The sequence below is a fragment of the Anolis sagrei genome, chromosome 2 (assembly GCF_037176765.1).
Source record: "Anolis sagrei isolate rAnoSag1 chromosome 2, rAnoSag1.mat, whole genome shotgun sequence".
NCBI classification, from domain to species: Eukaryota; Metazoa; Chordata; class Lepidosauria; order Squamata; family Dactyloidae; genus Anolis; species Anolis sagrei.
This window is the reverse complement of record NC_090022.1, coordinates 259,619,521-259,643,383: the sequence shown is the minus strand read 5'-3', so window position 1 is coordinate 259,643,383 and position 23,863 is coordinate 259,619,521. Positions and strand designations below refer to the sequence as shown.

General features: G+C 39.5%; 1 protein-coding gene across 2 annotated transcripts in view; it reads right to left on the bottom strand.

Annotated features, from left to right (window-relative positions):
* The window catches only part of EDIL3 (EGF like repeats and discoidin domains 3), a 325,907-nt gene that overhangs the window by 171,306 nt on the left and 130,738 nt on the right, over positions 1–23,863 (bottom strand). For both annotated transcript variants that reach the window (XM_060761741.2, XM_060761742.2), the window contains one exon: positions 13,781–13,810. In XM_060761741.2, the coding sequence (XP_060617724.2) occupies positions 13,781–13,810 (30 nt within the window). The remainder of the gene's footprint in view (positions 1–13,780; positions 13,811–23,863) is intronic.

The window sequence follows — 23,863 nt, the reverse complement described above, 5'->3', positions numbered from 1 at the left end:
ATTGTCAGAGTTTGGAGAAGTTGCATTATGGACTATAATTTTCCTAAACTTGCTGTTGTTGTTTGCCATTAAATTAACACCGGATTATGGTGACCATATGACCGAGAGACTTTGAAGATACCTGATCATCAAATGCTTCACCCATTTCTTGCAATCTGAAAGTAGTGACTTCTTACATTGAATCAATTTAACTAGATTGGTCTTCCTCTTTTACTACTTTATTGAGTGATATTGTCTTTTTTCAAGAATGCACATATGTCCAAAATTGGTTTCCTCTTGTCAGCTTTCTTCACTGCCAGCGCCTAGCTTTCACAACCATACATAGTAATCAGAAATACTATGACATGGATGATAGTGGCTTTCTGCTTATTTCATATTGTAGTTTCTTCCTCCATTTTTTTCACCACCTTCCTCCAAGTCTAATACTGCTGTTTTCCATATAAATTAAACAGGTGATAAAATGCAGCCTTGACTGATCCCTTTGCCGATGGGAAACCATTCTCTTTCTACCTATTTGTCCTCCATTTATCAGGAGAATAGGTTGTACATCAGGACAATCAATTGTCATGACCCCAATGTTTGTACACTCATGAATCTGTACAATCAAAGCTTTGCTGTAACATATACAATGCAGGCACATTTTCTTCTGAAATTCTGTGTTGACCAAAAAGGTCAGTGAAAAAAACTGATCACTGTTTTTAAGCTCTGAATTAGGCCATGGACATTTGGTTCAATATTTTCTATTTTTGCTCTTGGCGACTCTCTTATGGTTTCAGAAAAAAGGATTTGCACTATATTTTGCCCACCACCACAGCAGCATACATACATCAAGGAAAATATAACCCGTGTATTTCAGTAGGTCAGGTGTTTTCATCCACTTTATCATCTATAGGATGCTGTTTCTAGACTTCCCACCTTTTTCCATGCTACATTATTTTTTTGTAGAAAATAATGTACACATTTTCCCATAAGGCATCTGTATGGATTTTTATACACAACCTATGTTTTCTTTTCCATCCTTTTTATTTGCATCTCATCACATATGTATCACAAGGAATGTATTATTTTCCACAAGCATAAATATAAATATATCTTTAAATTTCAAAGGCAGCGGCATGGGATTTGACGAACAACCTCATCAGACATCCTAGGACACTTTCACCCCATCTGGAGGATGGAAGACCATGCAAGACATTACACAATGTCCTGTGGATTCCAGTGTATGCTCCGTCCCCAATCGAGATGAAAGCATAGCTGGCGTCCTGTGTTTTGTTGGCTCCAATGAAGCCAGCATGGACCTTCCCCACAAAGGTGATGCTTTCCCCATGTGAAAGCATCATGGAAAGGGAGCTGTGTGCAGGATGACAGATTTGACTTGCTGTTCTCTCTTTCCTCATGGAAGCCAGGCAAAACAGGATGCTTCACCTGGGCTTTCTGATAAGGTCATTAGACATGGAAGATTGGCACCATGGGGATCCTGTTTCTTCAAGACAGGAAAAAAATAGTATTTTGGTCAGCATGCCTACTCCATCACTTGGATTTAAAAGAACAACCATCCAAAATTATGCTCACATCATCTAAGTGAATATATGGGGTAGTCTAGTAATAGTGAAATATTTTCAGATTGTTTTTCATTATTGACTCTATGACAGAGGACAATTTTGAGGGCTATAAAGCAGTAGAATGAAAAGTTCTAGGTTCCTCCAAAAGCAAGTGAGTCTGAGGATCCATCTACACTGTAGAATTAATGCAGTCTGACCCCATCCTAACTCTCTTTTGATTCAGTGTGTAACTTAATGGAGCCCCAGAGGCGCAGTGGGTTAAACCCCTGTGCCGCAGGACTGAAGACCGACAGGTCGCAGGTTCGAATCCCGGGAGAGGCGGATGAGCTCCCTCTACCGGCTCCAGCTCCTCATGCGGGGACGTGAGAGAAGCCTCCCACAAGGATGATAAAACATCAGAAATCATCCGGGCGTCCCCTGGGCAACGTCCTTGTAGACGGCCAATTCTCTCAGAACAGGAGCGGTTGCTCCTGACACGACAAAAAAAAAAAAAAACCATCCTAACTACCATGGCTTAATGCTATGGAATCCTGATGGCTGTCATTTGGTGAGGCACTAGACCACTATGGCAAAGAAGGCTCAAGAATTTTGAAATGGAACTCCTCACGTGTTTCTGATTATTAAGTTAGAAATTATTATTATTATTATTATTATTATTATTATTATTATTATTTCATCGTGTCAGGAGCGACTTGAGAAACTGCAAGTTGCTTCTGACGTAAGAGAATTGGCTGTCTGCAAGGACATTGCCCAGGGGATGCCCGGATGTTTTGATGTTTTTACCATCCTTGTGGGAGGCTTCCCTCATGTCCCTGCATGAGGAGCTGGAGCTGATAGAGGGAGCTCATTCATGCTCTCCCCAGATTCGAAACTGCAACCTGTCGGTCTTCAATCCTGCGGCACAGGGGTTTAACCCACTGTGCCTCTGGGGCTCCATTAAGTTACACACTGAATCAAAAGAGCTTGCATAAATATTTACTTATCAAGTTCCTAATGATTCAGTGGTGTACTCCTATGAAATTCATAGAACTGGGACCTATCGATAGGCAACTGGAAAGCGCTCACACACATTTTCCTAAATAGACCAGGGGAAAATATTGATCAGCAGCAATACATGGGTACCATAAATGGGGCTATAATTTGGAATGTCATATCTGAAAGAGGGCAAAATAAATCCATTTCAGATCACAATATTCATACAAATTTTATTTTCTTTAAACAATTAAGACATATCTCCATTAAACATGGTTAAACATGGGTTAAACATATCATTCTATCTATAGGATTAAAAACTAAAAGAAACCGTTCTAAAATATTATTGGTATTTGGAAATAAATGACTCATCACACACTGAATACAAATGCATGGTGCTGAAAATTGTGTCTTGCAATCTGCTCTAGATACTTCCTGGAGGGCTAAACTAACTGAAACTTTTCATTCTTCTGTTTCACCTAATCCTAAAAAGCAACGATCAATGCTGAAAAAAATCATATAGTCTGTTTCCAAAATCCATAGCAAGTTTTGCTAAATACCAAACTATTGAAAATGCCAATTAATTTGTCTTTACGACCCAAGTAAGATTTGTAGCCTTTAGAGGTGAGAGACTTAAGCACAAACTTCCTCTGCTAATGTTATTTTTATTAGATTAGCCCTATTTCCTCCAAGCACTGATGTTCATTAAATCCTCAAACGCAGAACTGCACTCCACTTCTGTTTTCTTATAATATAAATTGCTTAATTTAGCATGGTGGAATGTGCAGCAAAAATGAAAGGAAGAAAAGAAAAGGAAAGATACATAATTTGCTGAGATCATTGGAGTACACAGATCTTGTCAAATGATGTCTTCACTTTCAATTTATCTGTGGAGACTTAGAAGTGAGATATAGTAAGTCATAATCTGGTGAGAGGAGAGGAGTAGTTAAGTTCTATCTGTGGAGCTTTTATGTTATACTTACTGAAGTAGAATCTTGGTTATTGCTTGTTAGCTACAGCACTGTCATTATGTAGCTTTCAAAAGCTCCTTCCCTACAACCTCAAATAACATGCTATAGATGATTTCGTTACTTGAACCAAGTTCTGGGATAAACTAGAACCTCTTCACATGGCCTGTTTCTGGCCGGACTGTTGCGCTGACAATCACCAATGAAAGGGAAGGTGTGCGGGGAGGCTTGTGGCACCCTGTCACCCTCCCTCCTCCCCTCATCATATGGAGGGGACAGGAGAAGGTGCTTTGGCACCCTTCCCCTCCCCTCCCCTCCCCTCCCCAGATGGCATTAGAAGTGGAGTGAGCAGATCAAAAGACAACCTGGCAAAATGGCACTACCTAAAATAATCCTCTACCTTGTGCGACTGTGGAGCAGAACAGTCAACTCTGCATCGGTATACTTGTCCACAGTGTCCTGCCTCATGTACAGAGGAAGGACTGTTCAAAGCTAGAGACAATGTGGTCAGTGTTGCCCATTTTTGATCAAGGAGTATTTAGCCGCTTGGGCTCATTCTATTTTTATCAGTTTTATATTTATTTATGGAATGTATTTGATACAAAACAAATAAAAATAAATCAGATGGCAGAAGGGTGGCAATGTGCATTACCCCACCGCCCTTTCTGACATCACACGGCAAAAAGGGGAGGAAAGTGCGGGTAGGCCTCGTCCTTACCGTGAGTAAAAGTGGCAAAACAGGGCAAAAATGCCCCTTGTGAAGAGGTCCTTAAGGTGCACCTAATCTGTAGAATTAATGCAGTTTGGTACCACTTCAACTGACATGGCTTAATGCTATTGGAATAATCCGAGTTGTAGTTTTACAAATTCTTTAGCCTTCCCTGCCAAAGAGTAATGGTCCTCACCAAACTACAAATCCCAAGATTCCATAGTTTTGAGCTATGTCAATTAAAATAGTTTTCAACTGCATTAATTCTATAGTGTATACTAAGTCCACTTTAGAAATGCAAGAGGCAAAACAGTATTTCTGTGCTCTTCTTTAGCCAAAATCATAAGCATCACTACCTAGTTATGTTCTGGCATAACTATCCCTAAAGAAGATTAGGCTGCCCAAAACTTAAACACACTTTCTTTTGTGGAATTCATCCTTTTTTCCCTTTTAAATTACTGAACAATTTTACTCAGGAGTGAGAGTTATGACATTCTTTAGTTATTGTTTGCTCACACTCCTGTGACACTTTCTGTTTCAGCTGGGGAGTTACAATTTCACAACTTCTGGAAGAAGGATTTCCATACTAAACAGTGAGCTGAGTTTTCACAGGTTTCTAGGCCAGCCATCCAGCAGTCATCTCCACCATTATCTGTTTGGTTTTCAAAAACAGGTTTCAGGCTGCATAGGAATGGCATCAGGCAGCGAAAACCTATGTTGTTGTCACCTACCCCTTTCTATGAGTCTGGCCCCTTCTATACTGCCCTATATCCTGGAATCTGATCCTAGATTATCTGCTTTAAACTGGATTATATGAGTCTCCACTACCTGATAATCTAGAATAAGCAGATAATCTGGGATCAGATTCTAGAATATGGGGGCAGTGTGAGAGGGGTCTTTGTTTAGTGAAAGTGTGAAACCTCAAATCTAAGACATATTTTGACAATATAGTTCATAGACATATAACAGTTATGAATGGTTGCCTCTCAATACAAATTTCTAGGTATCTGAGTCATTGTTTCAATTATAGTAAAAAGTGGAATTGGGGAAAATGTTTAACTGAAATTTGCAAAGGCTGCACAGATCACAGTGGCAATATGGGATGAAGGAGATGTAAAATACTGCAGTGCAATGGCAAAAGTACAATAATTAATATTTAGGTTTCCATGGAGCCTATTGATTTTACGACTTAGTGTAGCAATATTATGCATTTTATTACCTGTCCAGGAAAAAATCAATTTAAAGTTCTCCAACTGCCTGATGTGGGAGGAAAAGAACTATTCCTATTATTGCCACCTGTTCTCCATCCCATCATGTGGTGCTTCCCCTGAAATCATCTTCCTCAATCTGCTTGATTGAACAGGGGAGGAATCAAAGCAAAATGAAGGAGGAAATGTAGAGGATGTAACAAGCTGCAAAACATGAGAGCATGCAGGCGAAAGAGATAGAGGGAGGGAAAATCATATCAACTTTCCTCATTATTACTGTATTTTCCAGTAAGCCATAGAATCATAGAATCATAAGAGTTGGAAGAAACCACATAGGCCATCCAGTCCAACCCCCTGCCAAAAATCAGGAAAATCATATATCTCTTCATGATTTGCCTAAAGTATGGTAGCCTCAGTTTACTCATTTCTAAAGAAATCTCAGGTTTGATTTTTCTCCACGATCCACTTTGAAGTCTATGATTCCATAATATGGTATAGAGAGTTTCCCAGATATATGGAACAGATTTGGGAGAACTGTAGTATAGTTATAGCATGGAGGGAGCTGCAGAAGAGACGGGAACATTTTTGCTATTTCTTTGTGTTACAGACTCCTCTTCTGCAATATAAAGACAAAGTAGTGGAGAATGTCTGAGGAAAAAAATGTGTCTCACAAGAATACCGAAACTGATAATGCAGTAAATGGAGTATGCAATAAATGACTGACACTTTCAAACTGCTAGATTTTATTTTAAGTAAATCTGCTAAGAAGTTAAATGGCAAGAAACAGGCATTTTATGATTTCAATTCAGGCACTTTAGGAAAGCAATCAAGAGCCTTGGCGTCCACTTCTGATTTTGGATCAGCCTTTTATATTCATTGCGAACTCTAAAAAAGAAATTGGCATTTTTTTCAGGAATTAAACTCTTTTATCCTCCATGCAATTATTATGGAAAGAAATTATTTCAAGGTATTAAATGGGAGTACAATCTGGCAAAGAAATATCAAAACTATTCTACTTTCAAAACAATAACATACGGCCATATCTTAAAGCAAAAATAAATAGAAGACATAAACATTTGTTAAAAAATCATATATCTAGAATGATTGCTGTCATTTGTGATCCAAATAAACATTTGGGTAAAGAATGATTGTAATTTATAGAGAGGATAAGGACAAAAGCCCTGCAGTAATTGCTTTGAAGAAAAACATACAAGTAGAACATCTTTATCAAGATTTGATTGCTAATTATATTTAGTTTCCATAACATTCTGTCAATACATTTTAAATACCAGAGCTAATGCCATGCCCATTGGAGGCTTACAAAATACGGTATTTTAAAAGTAACAGAGACACATTTAACAGATGTAAACCAGTGATTCTGTGCAATTGATTCTTCATTCGTTTTGATAAGCAGAGCTAAGGGTTTGTTTGTTTATTGCATTTCTTGCTCATAACAAATGGAATTATTTAGCCCTCTCAGTATTTACAGATGTCTATGGAGTCAATCACAAATTATATAACTTTGGACCTAAAGTGATTTGGGAGAAGAACATGATGGATAGCATAATCTCTAATTAAATTAACATAGATCAAACATCCCCAATCCAATGCAAGAATGCTTGATGATACTAGACTGGGGAAGTCTGACATGTCTAGAGTTATGGAGTCTTTGAAAATCCTTTCTAGATCTCAGACACTCCCCATATCAGAAAGGGGATTATAAAAAGGAGAATCATACCTCCAGTAGCCTGCCAAAAGTGTGATATAATCTCTAACTGACCCAATTTGACAGGGACAATGTTGTCCACATTTTAATATGATTCTCAAACACCCCAGTCTCCTTCCTTCTCCCCTTTCTCCCACTTTGTCCTCTAGTGGACAAAGAGAATGGCACACTATTGCTACAGTCTTAGAGAGGTGATGAGGAGCTAGCCTCACACACCACTTCACTTACCGTGAAGAACCCAGTTCCTTTTTCTCTTTCTGCACAGTGTAAGTCTCTCTTTCACCTGAGCAAAGGAAGGAAGATACCAAGGGGACCAGAAATGCCTAGCAAATCATAAGTTGAGGAGGAACTGGTCCCAGGTGTGATTTGTTCTCTTCTTCCTGTGTGCCACTTGTTTCTCTCCCCCTCCCTAAGTACTCATTTTTCCCTAGTAAAACCAAGATTTGCAGAATACATGAAGGGGAACAGGAACCAGATTCATAGGATAAGTGAGATAACTTGTGAGGAAAGCTCTTCTGCTTCCTGTATGACACGAGATTCTATTTTGGCTGGGTAAAGGAAGGGAGATTGATAGGACAGGGATTTACGGTACAAACACCTCTCAAATAGTCCCTTGCTCATCTCTTGAGAAAGGGACTTCCATGTGAATGTTCACCCCAACTTCGGGAATGGCAGTGTCAAACTCATAAATAATAATAAAAAAGAGAGTGTGAACATACAAAAGTGAAGGGCCAACTAAATGGGATCAATGCCCACTAGCTTTCTACCTACTACTATGCCCCCCTTTCATCCCCTTCAATGTCAAAATTCAAGCCAAGGATGTGTAGAGCTAACTTGCCAGAGTCCACTATGGCTGGGGTTAGAAAGAGTTAGAAAGAGTGATATCCAGAATCAAATCTCTGCATCCAGAACTTCATCAACTACATCACAAAGAGAACTCATCTTTCTTCTCTAGGCTGTTTCCTTAATAACATAGGGCTCCTGCTTTTGCCACCAAACTAATAGTAAGGAGGTAAGCTTCTTAAATATAGATACACCATCCTACAATGTTACCTCTGCAACAGTAAGACATGCCCTTGCATTTTTAAAATCTTGGCCAATAAAGCAGGAATAGTTCCTTAAACCAAATACAAATGCCACAAATAATCCATCTCAAAGGCATATCCTTATGTTTCAGTACTAAATGCTCTCATGGAAAAAATCCCACTGCATATAAGGGGATTACTCATGTGAGAAATTGCTTATGTTGCTTTATACTTATAAATGTGTTTACATCCTCTGGAATAAAAGCTTAGTTGAAGGAAACATATTTCAGTGTCATCATACAATTCATAATTGGATAATTTATCTTCATTTCTTTCTTTCTGTAAAGTGAAAGAAAGAGCACCTGTGTTTAATTAGCTTGTGCCTTTCTCGTTTACTTTCTGCTTTATTTATTTCATTAAGACATTGGCGATCAATAGTCACATGTCTAAAAAGCCTTTCATAAGTTAATCACTGGCAGATTCCTTCTTCTTTCTGGTGAGCATGAGTGGCTAGAATGAAAAAAAGAGTTAAATAATTGCTAGTGGTGTTTCTTACATGTATGTGAGCAGACACAAACATACACAGAATCTTGCAAGGAGCAGTAGGACAGAAATCCTAATAAATCAAACTCTAATTCTACCACCAATAATGGAGATGACAAGTTCAGATTTTTAAGGAACATACAAGCTGAGTGGTCTTGGGAAGTCATATACAGTAACCTAATGTGTCTCATGGGGCTGATGTAAAGATGAGAGGAAAAAAAACAACCCTTTCAATTACTTCTGGAGGAAGTACAAGGTGTTGGTTTTGACCTTTAAAGTTCTCCATGGTTTGAGTCCAGTTTACCTAAAAGATTGCCTTCTTCTGTACAATCCACCTCACACATTAAGGTCCTCTGGGGGGCATCTCCTCCAAATAGCCAGAACCTGACTGGCAACCATCATCCAGTGGTCCTTTTCATAGGCTGCCACAAGGCTGTGGAATGACCTGTAGGTTGTACTCTGACAGCTAAACCAGATGTTGGAATTTTAAAACCATGTAAAGAGCCATCTCTTCTGGCAGGCCTACCCAGATAGTCTTTAAGCATGAATTTAATTTCATGTCATATGTTTTGGTCTTTGTCCTGTGTGATTAATGTGTATTTTACAGAAATGCTTTGATTGTATCTTTTATGGAACTGAATTTTAATGTGTGTTTGTAGCATTTTTGTAGTATTTGTGTGTTCTTAACTCTGCTGTGAACCACCCTGACCCATGGGGAAAGGTGGATAAGAAATAAAATTATATCATCATCATCAATATCATCCTTGGAGAAAGGAAAAGATAGAAATGTTTAGTGCAAACCAACAACTCATTTGCAAAATCTCAGCTCACAAGAATTACAGTTTAGAAACACATAGTGGAACACATGTTTGTGTGAAGAATGTCCCTGGTTTACCTTCTAGTACTTCTAGCTTTAGGACTATCAGGTAACTAATACATTTGCTACTGCTAGTAAATTGCTACCTGGTAGAGCTTCACAGAATGAGGTTCCACTGGTGGTGTAGTTTAACACAATGACCATGGCTTCTCAATCTGTTGCAGCCTTCTTCCGTCTTCACAGCTGTTGTAACATGTACCATGTTATCCTCCGCCTGCTCCGCTGTTGAGGTCTTTGGGTCTTTGGACTGTGCTTGGTCTGGAACCTTCCCCCGCGGCCACTCCTGGTAGTGCACGACTCCAGTAGTTGTGTCCGCAGGTTCATTGAAACATGCAAGCCCCCTCACCACGACAAGGTGACAGTCCAGCGAGGGTGCCACCATCATCACGCTCTTCAAAAAAGTGGAAAGAACAGACTGCGGAAACTATTGAGGTATCTCCCTTCTAACCTCAGCTGGGAAAATCCTCACAAGAATCCTTGCAAACCGCCTTCTACCCCTCTCAGAAGACACCCTCCCAGAATCCCAAAATGACTTCCGCTCCTCCAGAGGAACAGTGGACATGATCTTCACTGCACGACAGCTCCAAGAAAAATGGAGGAAAAAAAATCAACCTCTGTACGTTCATTGACCTTGCAAAGGCATTCAACACAGTGAATCGCAGCAGTCTCTGGACTATCCTCCAAAAAATCGGGTGCCCCAACAAATTTGTGAACATCCTGCGGCTCTTTCATGATGGCAACAGTCTTGGACAACAATGGCTCCAGTATGCTCATGACAATGTCATCTATGCGCATTCAGAAGAAGATCTACAAGCCACTCTAAACACCTTCGCAGAAGCATACGAGAAGCTTGCCCTGTCATTGAACATCGAGAAAACCAAAGTGCTGTTCCAGCAGCAGTCACCAGCCAACCCCTCTCCAATGCCAGAGATACAGTTTAATGGTGTAACATTAGAAAATGTTGACCATTTCCGCTATCTTTGCAGCCACCTCTCCACCAAAGTCAACATCGATACCGAAATACAACACCGCCTGAGCTCTGCGAGTGCAGCATTTTTCCGAATGAAGCAGAGAGTGTTTGAGGACCAGGACATCCGTAGGGATACCAAGGTGCTTGTTTATAAAGCTATTGTCCTCCCAACTCTGCTATATGCCTGCAAAACGTGGACTGTCACATGCAACTCCTGGAATGATTCCATCAGTGCTGCCTCCAGAAAATCCTGCAAATATCCTGGGAAGACAAGCGGACAAACGTCAGCGTGCTGGAAGAAGCAAAAACCACCAGTATTGAAGCGATAGTCCTCCGCCATCAACTCCCCTGGACCGGCCACGTTGTCCGGATGTCTGACCACCATCTCCCAAAGCAGCTGCTCTTTTCCGAACTCAAGAACGGAAAAAGGAATGTTGGTGGGCAGGAAAAGAGATTTAAAAATGGGCTCAAAGCCAGCCTTAAAAACTGTGGCATAGACACTGAGAACTGGGATGCCCTGGCCCTTGAGTACTCCAGCTGGAGGTCAGCTGTGACCAGCAGTGCTGCAGAATTTGAAGAGGCATGAATGGAGGGTGAAAGAGAAAAACGTGCCAGGAAAAAGGCGCATTAAGCCAACCCCATCCGGGACTGCCTTCCACCTGGAAACCAATGCCCTCACTGCAGGAGAAGATGCAGGTCAAGAATAGGGTTCCACAGTCACCTACGGACCCACAAGAATACTGATCCTGGAAGACAATCCTACTCAGCCAATGAGGGATCGCCTAAGCACCTGGTAGAACAAGCAATATGAAACTAGCTGGATCAGGATTCAGCTGAGAAGATAATCTTTTCTTCACTTCTTTGAAAATACAGTTATACAAATTGATACACACTGAATGTATTTCAAATTCACATATGGACTCAATATGCCCCACTGAGGTGGGCTATTTCCAGTAGAGAGCTACCATTATTATAACCTCCCACCAAACAGTTCCCCTTTTAGCCAGGGCATAAGCCAGATGTTGTATTACTATATTATACAGTAGAAGTCAATTAAGAATTTTCTTTCTTTCAACAATAGATTGTCATGATTTTCTTTGCATTCGCTAGAATGACAACAGTCACCAAGGTAACTCTGCCAAGATACACAGACAGCACATTAAAACGACAACTTACATTTAATGCCATGAGAATATCATCTAGAAAGGAACAAGGATGCATGTTCATTAAGATAATTTTAGAATTATGTGATGAACATGCCAATCTATTTCTACATCAGTTTGCAATTTTTTCAAAAATTGCACCAGTTGTATAGGCATTTTTCTTTTCCTATGTATTTTCAAGTAATTTCCTTGATTTTCTTCCATTTTAATGTAATTGTTTTGTTATACAGGAAGTCCCCAAGTTATGCACACGATAGGTTCTGTAGATCTGTTTTAAGGTGAATTTGTTTGTAAGTCACAACAGGTACATATTTAGTGTTACTCCTATATATATATATATATATATATATATATATATATATATATATATGGCTTGGGTTAGTTCGTTCGGAAGCTTCTAAAATCATAATTAATTTGGATTAAATTCACCTTTGAATCAATTTCGAGCCATGCAGGAATAGTGGGAGGAGCAATTCCAAACTCAAACCACTTACCCATTGTTCGGAATTATTTTCGGATGTCTCCCACAGTTATTTTAATTTTAAGACCAATAAGCAATTTTGGCAAAGGCTAACAAACGGATTTAAAATCTCATGGTTTCCCTTCCTTCCCTGGCGGTGAGTTGCGATGGAGAGGGATGAGGTGGGCGTGGCTAAGCACAGCTTTCTTGAAGGCCACGCCCCCAGAGGCCTTCAGGAAGAGCTGTGCTTAGCCACGCCTACCTCGTCCCTCTGCATCTCAGCTCGCTGCCAGGGAAGGAAGGGAAACCGCGAAATTTTAAAACCATTTGTTAGGCTTTGCCAAAATTGTTTATGCTTAATGGTTCTGGAGGGAGGGAGGGGCACCTTCCATTAACGAAGCAAACGAAGCGATTCAGATTTCCTGATATTTCTGATCTTTTTTTCATTAAAATTTTGGAAATCATTTCAAAATCGAATTGCCAGTGCCCCCTACATCCAAAATGTATTTTGAACCTTTTTTTATCACCCAAGCCTAATATATATATATATATAGAGAGAGAGAGGGGGGGGGGGGGTTAGCACCCCTGTGGAGTTTGCTTTGCTGTCTGTGCCTCTGGGTTGTTGTCAAAATATGGATTTGCGAGAAAGCTTCAGAGGAGACACCATTTCCCCATGATAACTTTTTCAGGAGTGAATTTTTCTTCTGAGGGGTAGATGTCTCTCATTTCCTGTTGTCTTAAACCCATTTGTAACGATGAGTCAATTTAAATCAGATGTTTGTAACTTGGTTACTGCCTGTACATCATATATATTTTTAATGAGGAATTGTACCAAAAAATATTTCAAAGAAGTGTAAAAACTGGTATATTCATTTGGATGGTGTAAATTGGGTCATTTCATACAGAAATGTGAATCAAACAATTATCCCCTTTCCCATATTCTCCACATGTAAAAAACACAAGATTCGCATCTAACTGGTGAGTGATGGTTCCTTTGATACTAAATTGGTGAATCCGCTCTGGGCAAATTGTGAAATGTTACTAAGCAATGTGGTTCACTGTATGTCCCAATGGATCCCTGTCTCATAATTGATAATTTTGGTATCTAATTCTAGAAAACAGATCTTTGAGAGCTTTTGTTTTCTGAACTAGAGCTTGCGTGTACTAGACAATTGGCCAGGACCAGTTGAGACATCACTATGCTAGTTGAAGTGATACTGAAAAACTTTCAATCCAAGTACTTTGCAACTTTGAAGCAACTTAGAATTACCCTTGCTTTGACCTAACTTTGTGCTGGTTTAGTGGCTACATTCCTTGCTTGAGGAGGATTTGGACTTGGAAAAACTCAACTCCTTTGTTACTCCACTTTTATTCAACCCCTCTCTCTTGGCCTTTTTTGCTGGCTGAGCTGAAAGAATAGAGCAGCTTGTCAGCAAACTCCTCTGCCAGCTGATCTCTGAAATTTACTTGCTTTATGTTGCCAGGCACACAATTTAGCCAGTACAAGAAGCTTCATCATACTTCCAACTTCCCACTAGTGAGATATCTTTTGAGTTAGAATCGCATTGTTGAGCATACACTGTTAAGGCTATCTTACCTGTTGAAGTTGGTTCTTCTTCATCCAGTGCTGCAAACACAAAAAGAAAACAAATTATAACTGTGCTTAAGAATCTTAGACCATTTAAATATGACATTACTGAAACAAAAATATTTATTTGCAGTATTTATATGCCACCCTTCTCAACCCTGAAGGGGATTCCAGGCGGTTCACAATGTTGGCAACAATTCAATGCCATTGATAAAAACAGTATAAAACATCAACATTGACACTCCCCTGATAAAACATTAAACGTTATTGAACACATCATAATATGTTTTTATGAGAAGAGAAGCTGGGCAACATTGGTTAGATCCAGCCAATTGCAGAATTACAACACAGGGAAGGCTGTAAAATGAGCCCTATGGGGGAGAAGGATACAAATTATAGAATTGTCTGTTAAAGTGTCAGATAAGGAAAAATGAAATAGCAATAAATATCATTATTATCACTTTCAATCCACCACTTCCTATGCATCAAGATGGAGAACAACTGAAACAATATATCCCCCATATATGTGGAGTTATATTTCAAGACCCCCTGTGGATATCTGAAACCATGGATGTTAGTGAGCCCTATTTTTGACAATACTAGAAGCATATGATATAAGTGCTCTGGAGGACTTTGAGAGGCCCAAAACATTTCTTGGGGAATTATTTTTGGGGACATCGCTCAAAGAAACTAGTAGTTGTGTTATACAACAATAAGTTAAGTCACAAATACTTATCATCAGCTTAAAAATACCTAACAATTTAAAGAGCATATAAAATAAATACATATTAATAACAGCCAATTCTTCTTTTAATAATAATAATTTTAAAAATGTCAAGGAGGACCTGCTGGGAGAGATTAGTTTTTAGTGTTGTTTTAATCTACTGCAAGAGATTGGTTTTAAGTGAAGTTTTAATCTCAAACAGCATATTCAGCTGTCAATAAAGTCTTTTGGCAGGTCATTCAATAGTCCTGGGGGTGGCTGAAAGAAATGTACTCTGTGTGACAGTTGGATGGTTAATTCTGGTGGATTGAAGTAAATATCCTTCAGAGAGCCTAAGTGTTTAAAGCAGATTATATAGGTGAAGACTATCACATAGAGAGCCTGGCCCATAACTATGTAGGGCTTTAAAGGTAATAACCAATATAGTTAAGACAGAGTAGGATGAAAATCTGCTGAGTTTTGTAGCTGTTATTGGGGAAGGAGTTTAATCTAAAATTTATATAATAAATCTTTGTTTTGTGTTCTAAAGCTGTGCCTGTTTCATTAAAAATTGAAGGAAAGAACTGGTCACATTTTATCACAATTGGCCAACATAGTCGCATGTCTGGTATAGAGAGATCTTCTTGAGGTCCAAGTGCCTGATCCAGGAAGGGATCTTACGGGTAAAACAGGAGAAAGTTTTTAAGACCAAGCCAGGGGGTGCGGTGTATGTTTTATGTACGGTATATTAATAGGTTTTAATAGTTTTAATGCTTTTTAAATATTTTATTTTAGTAGCTCTGTGTTTAATTCTATTTTATATGTTGTTTGTATGTTGTAGATTTTAGCATTGTTAGCCACTATGAGTGTCTTTTGAGAGAGAGAAAGTAGGATAGGAATAAATATAATAAGAATCATAAAATCATACAATCATAGAATTGAAAGAGACCTCATGAGCTAACCAGTCCAATCCCCTGCCAAGAAGCAGAAAAATTGCATTCAAAGCACCCCTGACAGTTGGCTATCCAGCTTCTGCTTAAAACCCTCCAAAGAAGGAGCCTCCACCACAGGAGCAGAAGAAGCAGAAAGAAAAGGAGGAGATTGGAACTGCAGGGGGAGTCTGAAGAGGGATCTCATCACAGTATGTTACATGAATGTTTGTTTTTTTGGAGCAGAATTTGAGGGTGCCAGGTCAGGGAGGAGCAGACAAAGGGTAGAGGGAAAATAGGGGACATATCTTCTGATATAAGCCATAACTGTAATTGGCTTCTTGTGTTTTAAGTCAAAATTTCAAATAAGGAATTTCTGAATCAGTTTCAAAGCTACCATTTCAATGAAGAGGCTAACATGTGTGCTATTGTACACATTTGCATGCAGCTTGACTTCAAGAACTGGTTGTAAACACCAGAGGGGAATTCCAAACCAGAATTCCATAAATGCATTCACTTAGATATCTAGACAAACATTAAAGTCTGCTAAATTTCTATTTCCTACCAGATTTCTGTGCTTTCTTCTCATAAACTCCAAACATAACATTGGTTAAAACCAGAAAACTTTCCTATAAAATGTGGATTGTGCTTACTACATGATTTCATATGATAATGAACTTAGTCAGAAGGGTTACTTCTAATTGTATGTTACAGAAACATTCTTTCCTAAAAATGTCAGAAGCAAACCATTAGGACTAATGACATTTGGTTTAGACAACTTTAAACTTCCACTCCCTTTTGATTAAACTGGTATGAAAGATTTCAGAAAAAGAACACAATAAAAGGATTTGTTACTCATAGATCTGAGTCACACAAGGAATTGTAAGCCACCCTGACCTCAAAGTTAAGTGCACAGTTATAATGTACCAATAACATAAAGGTGTTTCAGAATGATATCCAGCTCTGGGTCAATTAATCATTAAAGAGCAGGGTAGAATTGTAGTACTGGAAGCAACTGTAAGGAATATTTAACCCAATCCCCTGCCATGCAGGAATACACAATCAACACACTCCTTAAGGACAGAATCATTTTTTCCTTTGCAGTTCAAATCCATTGTGTTCTAGTCTGTAGAGAGCAGAAGAAAACAAGTCTGCTCTACCTTCAATATGACATTCTTTAAATAAGGCTATCATGGCACATCTTAATCTTCTCTTCTCTAAGCTAAACATGTCCAACTCCTTAAACTGTTCATTGTGGGGCCTGACTTTCAGATCTTTTACCATTAGAGCAGCCCCCACCCTCATGTCTTTTAGGAAAAAACTGAAGGGTGCCAGACTCAGTGATGAATCCAGGAGAACTCATGGGCCATCTAGTCCAACCCTCATGCAAAAAAAAAAAAAACTGCAATTGTAATGGGTTTGTTTGTTGGTGTGTTTGTTTTATATACAAAAAGGTTTTGTTTTTTTTCAGTGTCCCAGTTTCAAGATATCCTTTGAAAGTCATCCCCATTGATTTGGACTCACATTAGAAATTTATTGTTACATGTGACTTTCAAGAGACCAATCTATATAAAACAAATATTAGAGCAAAACTATTGGAGTGACTGCTATTAAACTCAAATCTCTTTGGGGTTAAATATTTTCATATTAGAAAGATGGGGAAAAACAATTAAACTTCTCTTTCTTGTTTGATGGATGAATGTTTTCATTGTGTGAGAGAATAGGGCAATTGGCTATGGTTAAATCAATGTACATTCTGACTAAGCAAAACCCTGATGCATCTACAGGTGGGGAAATGCTGTGTTTTAACTTGAAAGCATTTTTCAAATAATATGTAATATTTTGCTTGAGAATAGAGAAATTATTTTCTCAAGTGGTTACAGTATGTTACAGCATCCAGCTGCTTTATTAATATGTTGGAAGGAACAACAATCATCACATAAATAAAAAGAAAAGCAAAAGAATAAAGTATGTATGTCACACAAAAATGTCATCTTTATGGCAATATTTGAGTTTCTAAATACTAGAATGTGGAAAAGTTTAGTAGTAGCCTTGACAACAGCTAGTACCAACCTCTGGTAGTATACACACTAGGAAAATGGAATCTTAATGCTGCCAGTCTTAGGGCCTTTCTACATATGCTGTAAAACCCAGAAGTAACCAAGTTTAAAGGGGGGTAGTGGTGGCTAAAAGATGTTTAGCCATCATGAGGGAGGGAGCAAATTGAGAGGTAAAAAGCATGTATTAAAAAAAGTGTTCTTATAACCTTATTCCACCTGAAAAAGTGCACATTTGCATGACTGTATATCCTTGCAGTCATGCAAAACATGTGCTTTTCTTCCCTTCCTTTTGTGTAGACTGGTCCAGTACATGTGCAATTTAAAAAACCTGAAACAGCTTATCAGGCTGTCAAACAGACACACACAAATGGAGAACAATCAGAAATGTCTTTATTTTATATTTTATAAATTTGAGCAGAGGTTGAATTAAGATTTGAGGGAAAAGAGAGACCTTACGGAAGATTTTTTTTAATGGATGATTTTTTTTAAAAAAAAAATCCGTCCATTGTGTATTGGACAGGGTTGGAAACAGTAACTCGAATGGCATCCTGTTTCTCACCACATGTGTGGAACACAACCTTGTCATCACCAACATGCTCTTCCACCAGACAAACACGTTGAAGACATCATGGAAGCACCCCCAGTCAAAGCATTGGCACCTCTTAGACTACATAATCACATGGGCCAGAGACCATCGTGACATGCTTCTCACAAGAGCCATGACAGGTGCTGACTACTGCTGGACAGACCACAGGCTAATCCGATCCACAATGGCTATTAAGATTGCCCCCAAGTGCAAACTCCAAGGAAGAAAGACAAGGTGCAAAATGAACACCCAAGCCCTTCAGGAGCCCTCCACATGAGCCCTTCTCCAAACAGCACTCAAAGACCATCTACCCACAGAACACCCCGAAAATGTTGAGGAACATTGGAACAAACTGAAGACCTCCATCATCACAGCCTGTGAAGAAACTATTGGATATCAAACCAAGAAACATCAAGATTAGTTTGAGGAAAATTATAGCGAGATCCAACAGCTAATTGACAAGAAGAGGAAAGCCTTCCAAACATGACAGAGAGACATCAACTGTGCTGCTAAGAAAAAGATCTACGCCAGCGCAAAAGCTGAACTCAAGAACATCTGGTGGACAAAGAAGGCAATAGAACTCAAGAACATCTGGTGGACAAAGAAGGCTGAAGAAATCCAACACCTGGAAGATACCCATGATGCTCAGGGATTTCTCAAAGCCACAAAGGTCATCTATGGTCCAAGAAACTATGGCATACAGCCTCTACTCTCATCAGATGGAACCAAACTCCTGAAGGACCAAAAATCAATTGCACTACATTCGAAAGAACACTACCAAAGCCTCCTGAACCACAGCTCCAATGTGGCCAAAGAGGTTCTCTCACAAATCCCGCAACAACAAACCAGGGATGAGCTTGCAGCACTGCCTAGTTTGGAAGAAGTCAGCAATGCCATCAGCCAACAAAAAAAAAAAAATAACAAAGCCAGCGGACCTGATGGGATCCCTGCTGAAATCCTTAAAGAGGGAGGATCTGAGCTGACACAACAACTCCACCAGCTCATAGAAAAAGTGTGGGTGACTGAGAAAATCCCAGCAGGCTTCAAGGATGCCACCATCATCACCCTCTTCAAAAAAAAAAGGGGGGGGGAGAACAGACTACAGGAACTATTGAGGTATCTCCCTTCTAACCTCAGCTGGGAAAATCCTTGTAAGAATCCTTGCAAACTGCCTTCTACCCCTCTCAGAAGACATCCTCACAGAATCCCAGAATGGCTTCCGCCCCTCCAGAGGAACGGTGGACATGATTTTCACTGCATGAAAGCTCCAAGAAAAATGCAGGGAACAAAATCAACCTTGTACATGGCATTCATTGACCTTGCAAAGGCATTTGACACAGTGAATCGCAGCGCTCTCTGGACCATCCTCCAAAAACTCGGGTGCCCTAACAAATTTGTGAACATCCTGTGGCTCCTCCATGATGACATGATGGCAACAGTCTTGGACAGCAATGACTCCCAAAGTGACCCATTTAAGGTGGAATCAGGTGTCAAACAGGGATGTGTTATTGCCCCAACTTTATTCTCCATCTTCATCGCTATGATACTTCACCTTGTTGATGGGAAGTTTCTCACCGGGGTGAAAATAATCTATCAGACAGATGGCAAGCTGTTTAACCTCAGCAGTCTGAAAGCCAAAACCAAGGTTACAACAATATCTGTTATAAAACTGCAGTATGCTGATGACAATGCTGTCTGTACGCATTCAGAAGAAGATCTACAAGCCACTCTAAACACCTTAGCAGAAGCATATGAGAAGCTTGGCCTGTCATTGAACATCGAGAAAACCAAAGTGCTTGTTCCAGCAGTCACCAGCCAATCCCTTTCCAATGCCAGAGATACAGCTTAATGGTGTAACATTAGAAAATGTTGACCATTTCCACTATCTTTGCAGCCACCTCTCCACCAAAGTCAACATTGACACCGAAATACAACACCGCCTGAGCTCTGCAAGTGCAGCATTTTTCCAAATGAAGCAGAGAGTGTTTGAGGACCGGACATCCGTAGGGATACCGAGGTGCTTGTTTATAAAGCTATTGTCCTCCCAACCCTTCTCTATGCCTGCGAAACGTGGACTGTCTACAGACGTCATATGCAACTCCTGGAATGATTCCATCAGCGTTGCCTCCAGAAAATCCTGCAAATCTCTTGGGAAGACAAGCGGACAAACGTCAGCGTCCTGGAAGAAGCAAAGACCACCAGCATTGAAGCAATGGTCCTCCGCCATTAACTCTGCTGGACCGGCCACGTTGCCCGGATGCCTTACCACCATCTCCCAAAGCAGTTGCTCTTTTCCGAACTCAAGAATGGAAAACGGAATGTTGGTGGACAGGAAAAGAGATTGAAAGATGGGCTCAAAGCCAACTTTAAAAACTGTGGCATAGACACTGAGAACTGGGAAGCCCAGGCGTTGAGTGCTCCAGCTGGAGTTCAGCTGTGACCAGCAGTGCTGCAGAATTTGAAGAGCCACATATGGAGGGTGAAAGAGAGAAATGTGCAAAGAGGAAGGCGCATCAAGCCAACCTCGTCCAAGACCGCCTTCCACCTGGAAACCAATGCCCTCACTGAAGAAGATGCAGATCAAGAATAGGGCTCCATGGACCCACAAGAATACTGATCCTGGAAGACTATCCTACTCATCCAACGAGGGATCACCTAAATAAGTAAGTACATTGACTAATAGCCAGTTTCAAAACAGTCCACATTAGTATTTATTTCAAGCTGAAATCTCAAATATAATCTGATATTACAAACAGATTCTCCTGTCATTGTTCCTAGCATCAAAAATACATTAATTAATGGATGTTCCTAACAGATGGGAGATGGGGACTGTTATTATACATGGAGAGAGGGTTGCCAATGAACATTATGGCATGTTTTATGCTTCTAACATAATCTAAGTGTATTGTATGATGACCGCCTATAAGAAGAATCATGACATCAATGTCATAGGAACAACTCAATATATGGTCAACAAAAGTATGGACAATCCTGCATTACAAAAGGGAAATAAAATATTTTCAACCTATGACAAAATATTGTGGAGTTATGCATAAGAATATATACTGTAGTTGATAATGTTGTAGGTTAAGAACAGGTGGTGGAAATCTAACAAGAACAAAATACTTTTTTAAAAAATTTAAAGCCCATTCGGTAGACATGAGCATTGAAGTATGTCATCTTCATCTGAACTGGAGACTACCTGCAGTAAATTCAAAATGAACTTTATATTCTTACATACCTCTATTTCACTCTGTTGTAGGGTTGAGATTATAGCTGTCTCTCCTTTTCCGTGGGATCACTTTCCTTACTTATAATTACCCAGGAACAACTAGTGTGAAAATACTGTGTAGTACTTCTTTATTTATGGTTTGCTTCCTGCAGTTTCAGTTGGTTGTGATCAACCTCAGACTGAAAATATAACTGCTATATGATTCAGTATTGTCCGTGGTTTCAGGCAGCCACAGGGCATCTTGTGGATAAGGGGTGAATACAGTAAACAGATTATCCTCTGCTTTGAACTCTGGTGGCAAATTGCTTGAACTTATAAACAAATGGTTTGATTTTTGATACTATTATTCTTATATCAATTTAAATAGATGGCTTCAAAAACACACTTGCTTCACTGTAGATGGATATAGCTTGATCCTTAAATCTTTGAAAACAAGGGGATGCATATGGTACATAATTTCATATCTGATGGGCTAGTTCTAATGATGTCATTCTGCTGACAGTGGGGTGGATGAGCCAATTTGCTCTAGAAAGCTAAGAAACTTTCTCCAGAGTGTTGAAGGACTTCAGGAAAAAGGCATATATCCTTTGCGTGAGAGGACTAACAGCTACCAACACGCTTCCCTATGATATTGATCTTTTTATAGACAGTTGTTCAGAACCAAGTATGAAGATGCCAGGTAATCTGCATAAAAAAAGCATCATTGCACTTGAAAACTTGCTGTGGTGAAGTGTGAATTTTAACCTGCAGTTATGTATAATTATAGATAGGCGTTTGAGAGGGTAAGTATTTAAAGTTGCATAACTGGGGGGGGGGGGGGTATGGTAGCCAGCTCAGCTCACTTTCAGCTGGGTTACCATGGAAATAGGGGCAGAGCCAACTGCTACTTGGCAGGGCAGCCATTTTAAAATGGTCAGTCTGTAGTCAGCAAACTACAGGAGTGGCTGGTTCTGTAGTAGTGAGAACCAGAAAGGTAGTTGTAGTTTAAAAACTACACGGAAAGGCTGATTCTATTGTAGTGAGAATCAGGAAGGTTTTGGCTTTTAGCCTAGGTAGTTTAGCTAAGTTGAGTTGACTTATTTATATTAGTATTTAGTGTATGAGTAGAAAGGGTGAGAGAAACCCAGTGAGAATCTTTATTGCAACAGAAATATCACAAAGGAAAGAAACACAGTTTGAAGAAAAATAAGTTTGAAACCTGTTTAGGAGAAGGAGATTCCTTTCCAGAGTTGTTTTTAGGAATGTTATAAATGTAACCTCTGAAGATATGTGCCTCTAAGAGTCAAGAAACATTGAAAACATCAAGCTTCTGCTACATTTCAATAAACTTGTTACAGTTCTTATAAAGCCTGGTCTCTGTTACAAATCCTTTCCAAGTTAAGTCACACTACACCTTGAAGAAAGACCATTTCAATATTACTAGCTATTAGCTACGCTATCAATTTAATAAACCCTTACAAAGTGGTGGATTCTTTACAAATTGGTGGCCTCTTTACACTTGCTCTACAACTTCAAAAGGTTGATTGGGGCAGCATTACAGGTATTATGTCACACAGGTGGAAAATGCATAAGCTATGACCTCCCTTTGAAAAATGTGTTACTTGGACATTTTTTCAAGTAGACAAATCACATCAACCATATCTTTATTTTGCACATAGGCTTAAGTCAACAAGGTCATTTCCTCTAGGTCAGGGGTCCCCAAGCTGAGGCCTGTGGGATGGATGAGGCCCTCCAAGATCATTTACTCAGCCCTTCCACACAGCCATATAACCCAGAATATCAAGGCAGAGAATCCCATAATATCTGCTTTGAATTGGGTTATCCGAGTCTACACTGCCATATAATCCAGTACAATGTGGATTTTATACACCTGTATGGAAAGGGCCCCAGGGTCGCCCTAAGTCTGAAACTATTTGCTAGCATACAACAACAATCCTAATTAATTTGACTATCTCATCAGCCAAAATAATTGCAATATTTAAATAAAGAATTTGATTTAAATGTTCTCTCTAGGAATGTCTAGGCCTTTGCCTGCAACTCTACGGTCAATTTCCAGTAGAAGTTTATCATTGAGTCATGTGGGAGGACCTAGATGTTTCTAATAGAGTATGTCTCTAGGAATCTCTAGATCTGCCAATGTAATTGTCATGCTGAAAGATCTAGAGATTCCTAGAGAAGAAATTTAAATCAATAGTGGCAGAAGCATATGTATTTGTTTTGGTCAGTGTGGAAGTTTCATATTCTCCTCTTGTCACTGATGCAACCAATGCCTCCTAACTGTCACTCCCCAGTCATTCTGTGCCTAGTAGAAAATTAGTTGTATCATATGATTTTTCTCACAGAAGGGCAATGAGCCTTCATATGAGAGTTTCTCCTATGCATAGGGATCTCAAAGTACTTAGTTATCCTGGATTTCTAATTGGATTTCCGGATTGGTGGAATGTATCCTTGTGTATCAGAAGTCATTCTAGTCCTCATAATAGAGATAGGGAGAAAGAATTTAGCATAAACCTTTTTCATGTTTTCATCAGTAGTGGCTGTTGGCTTTCATACCAGTAGAACAGTGATTCTACTTTGGACTT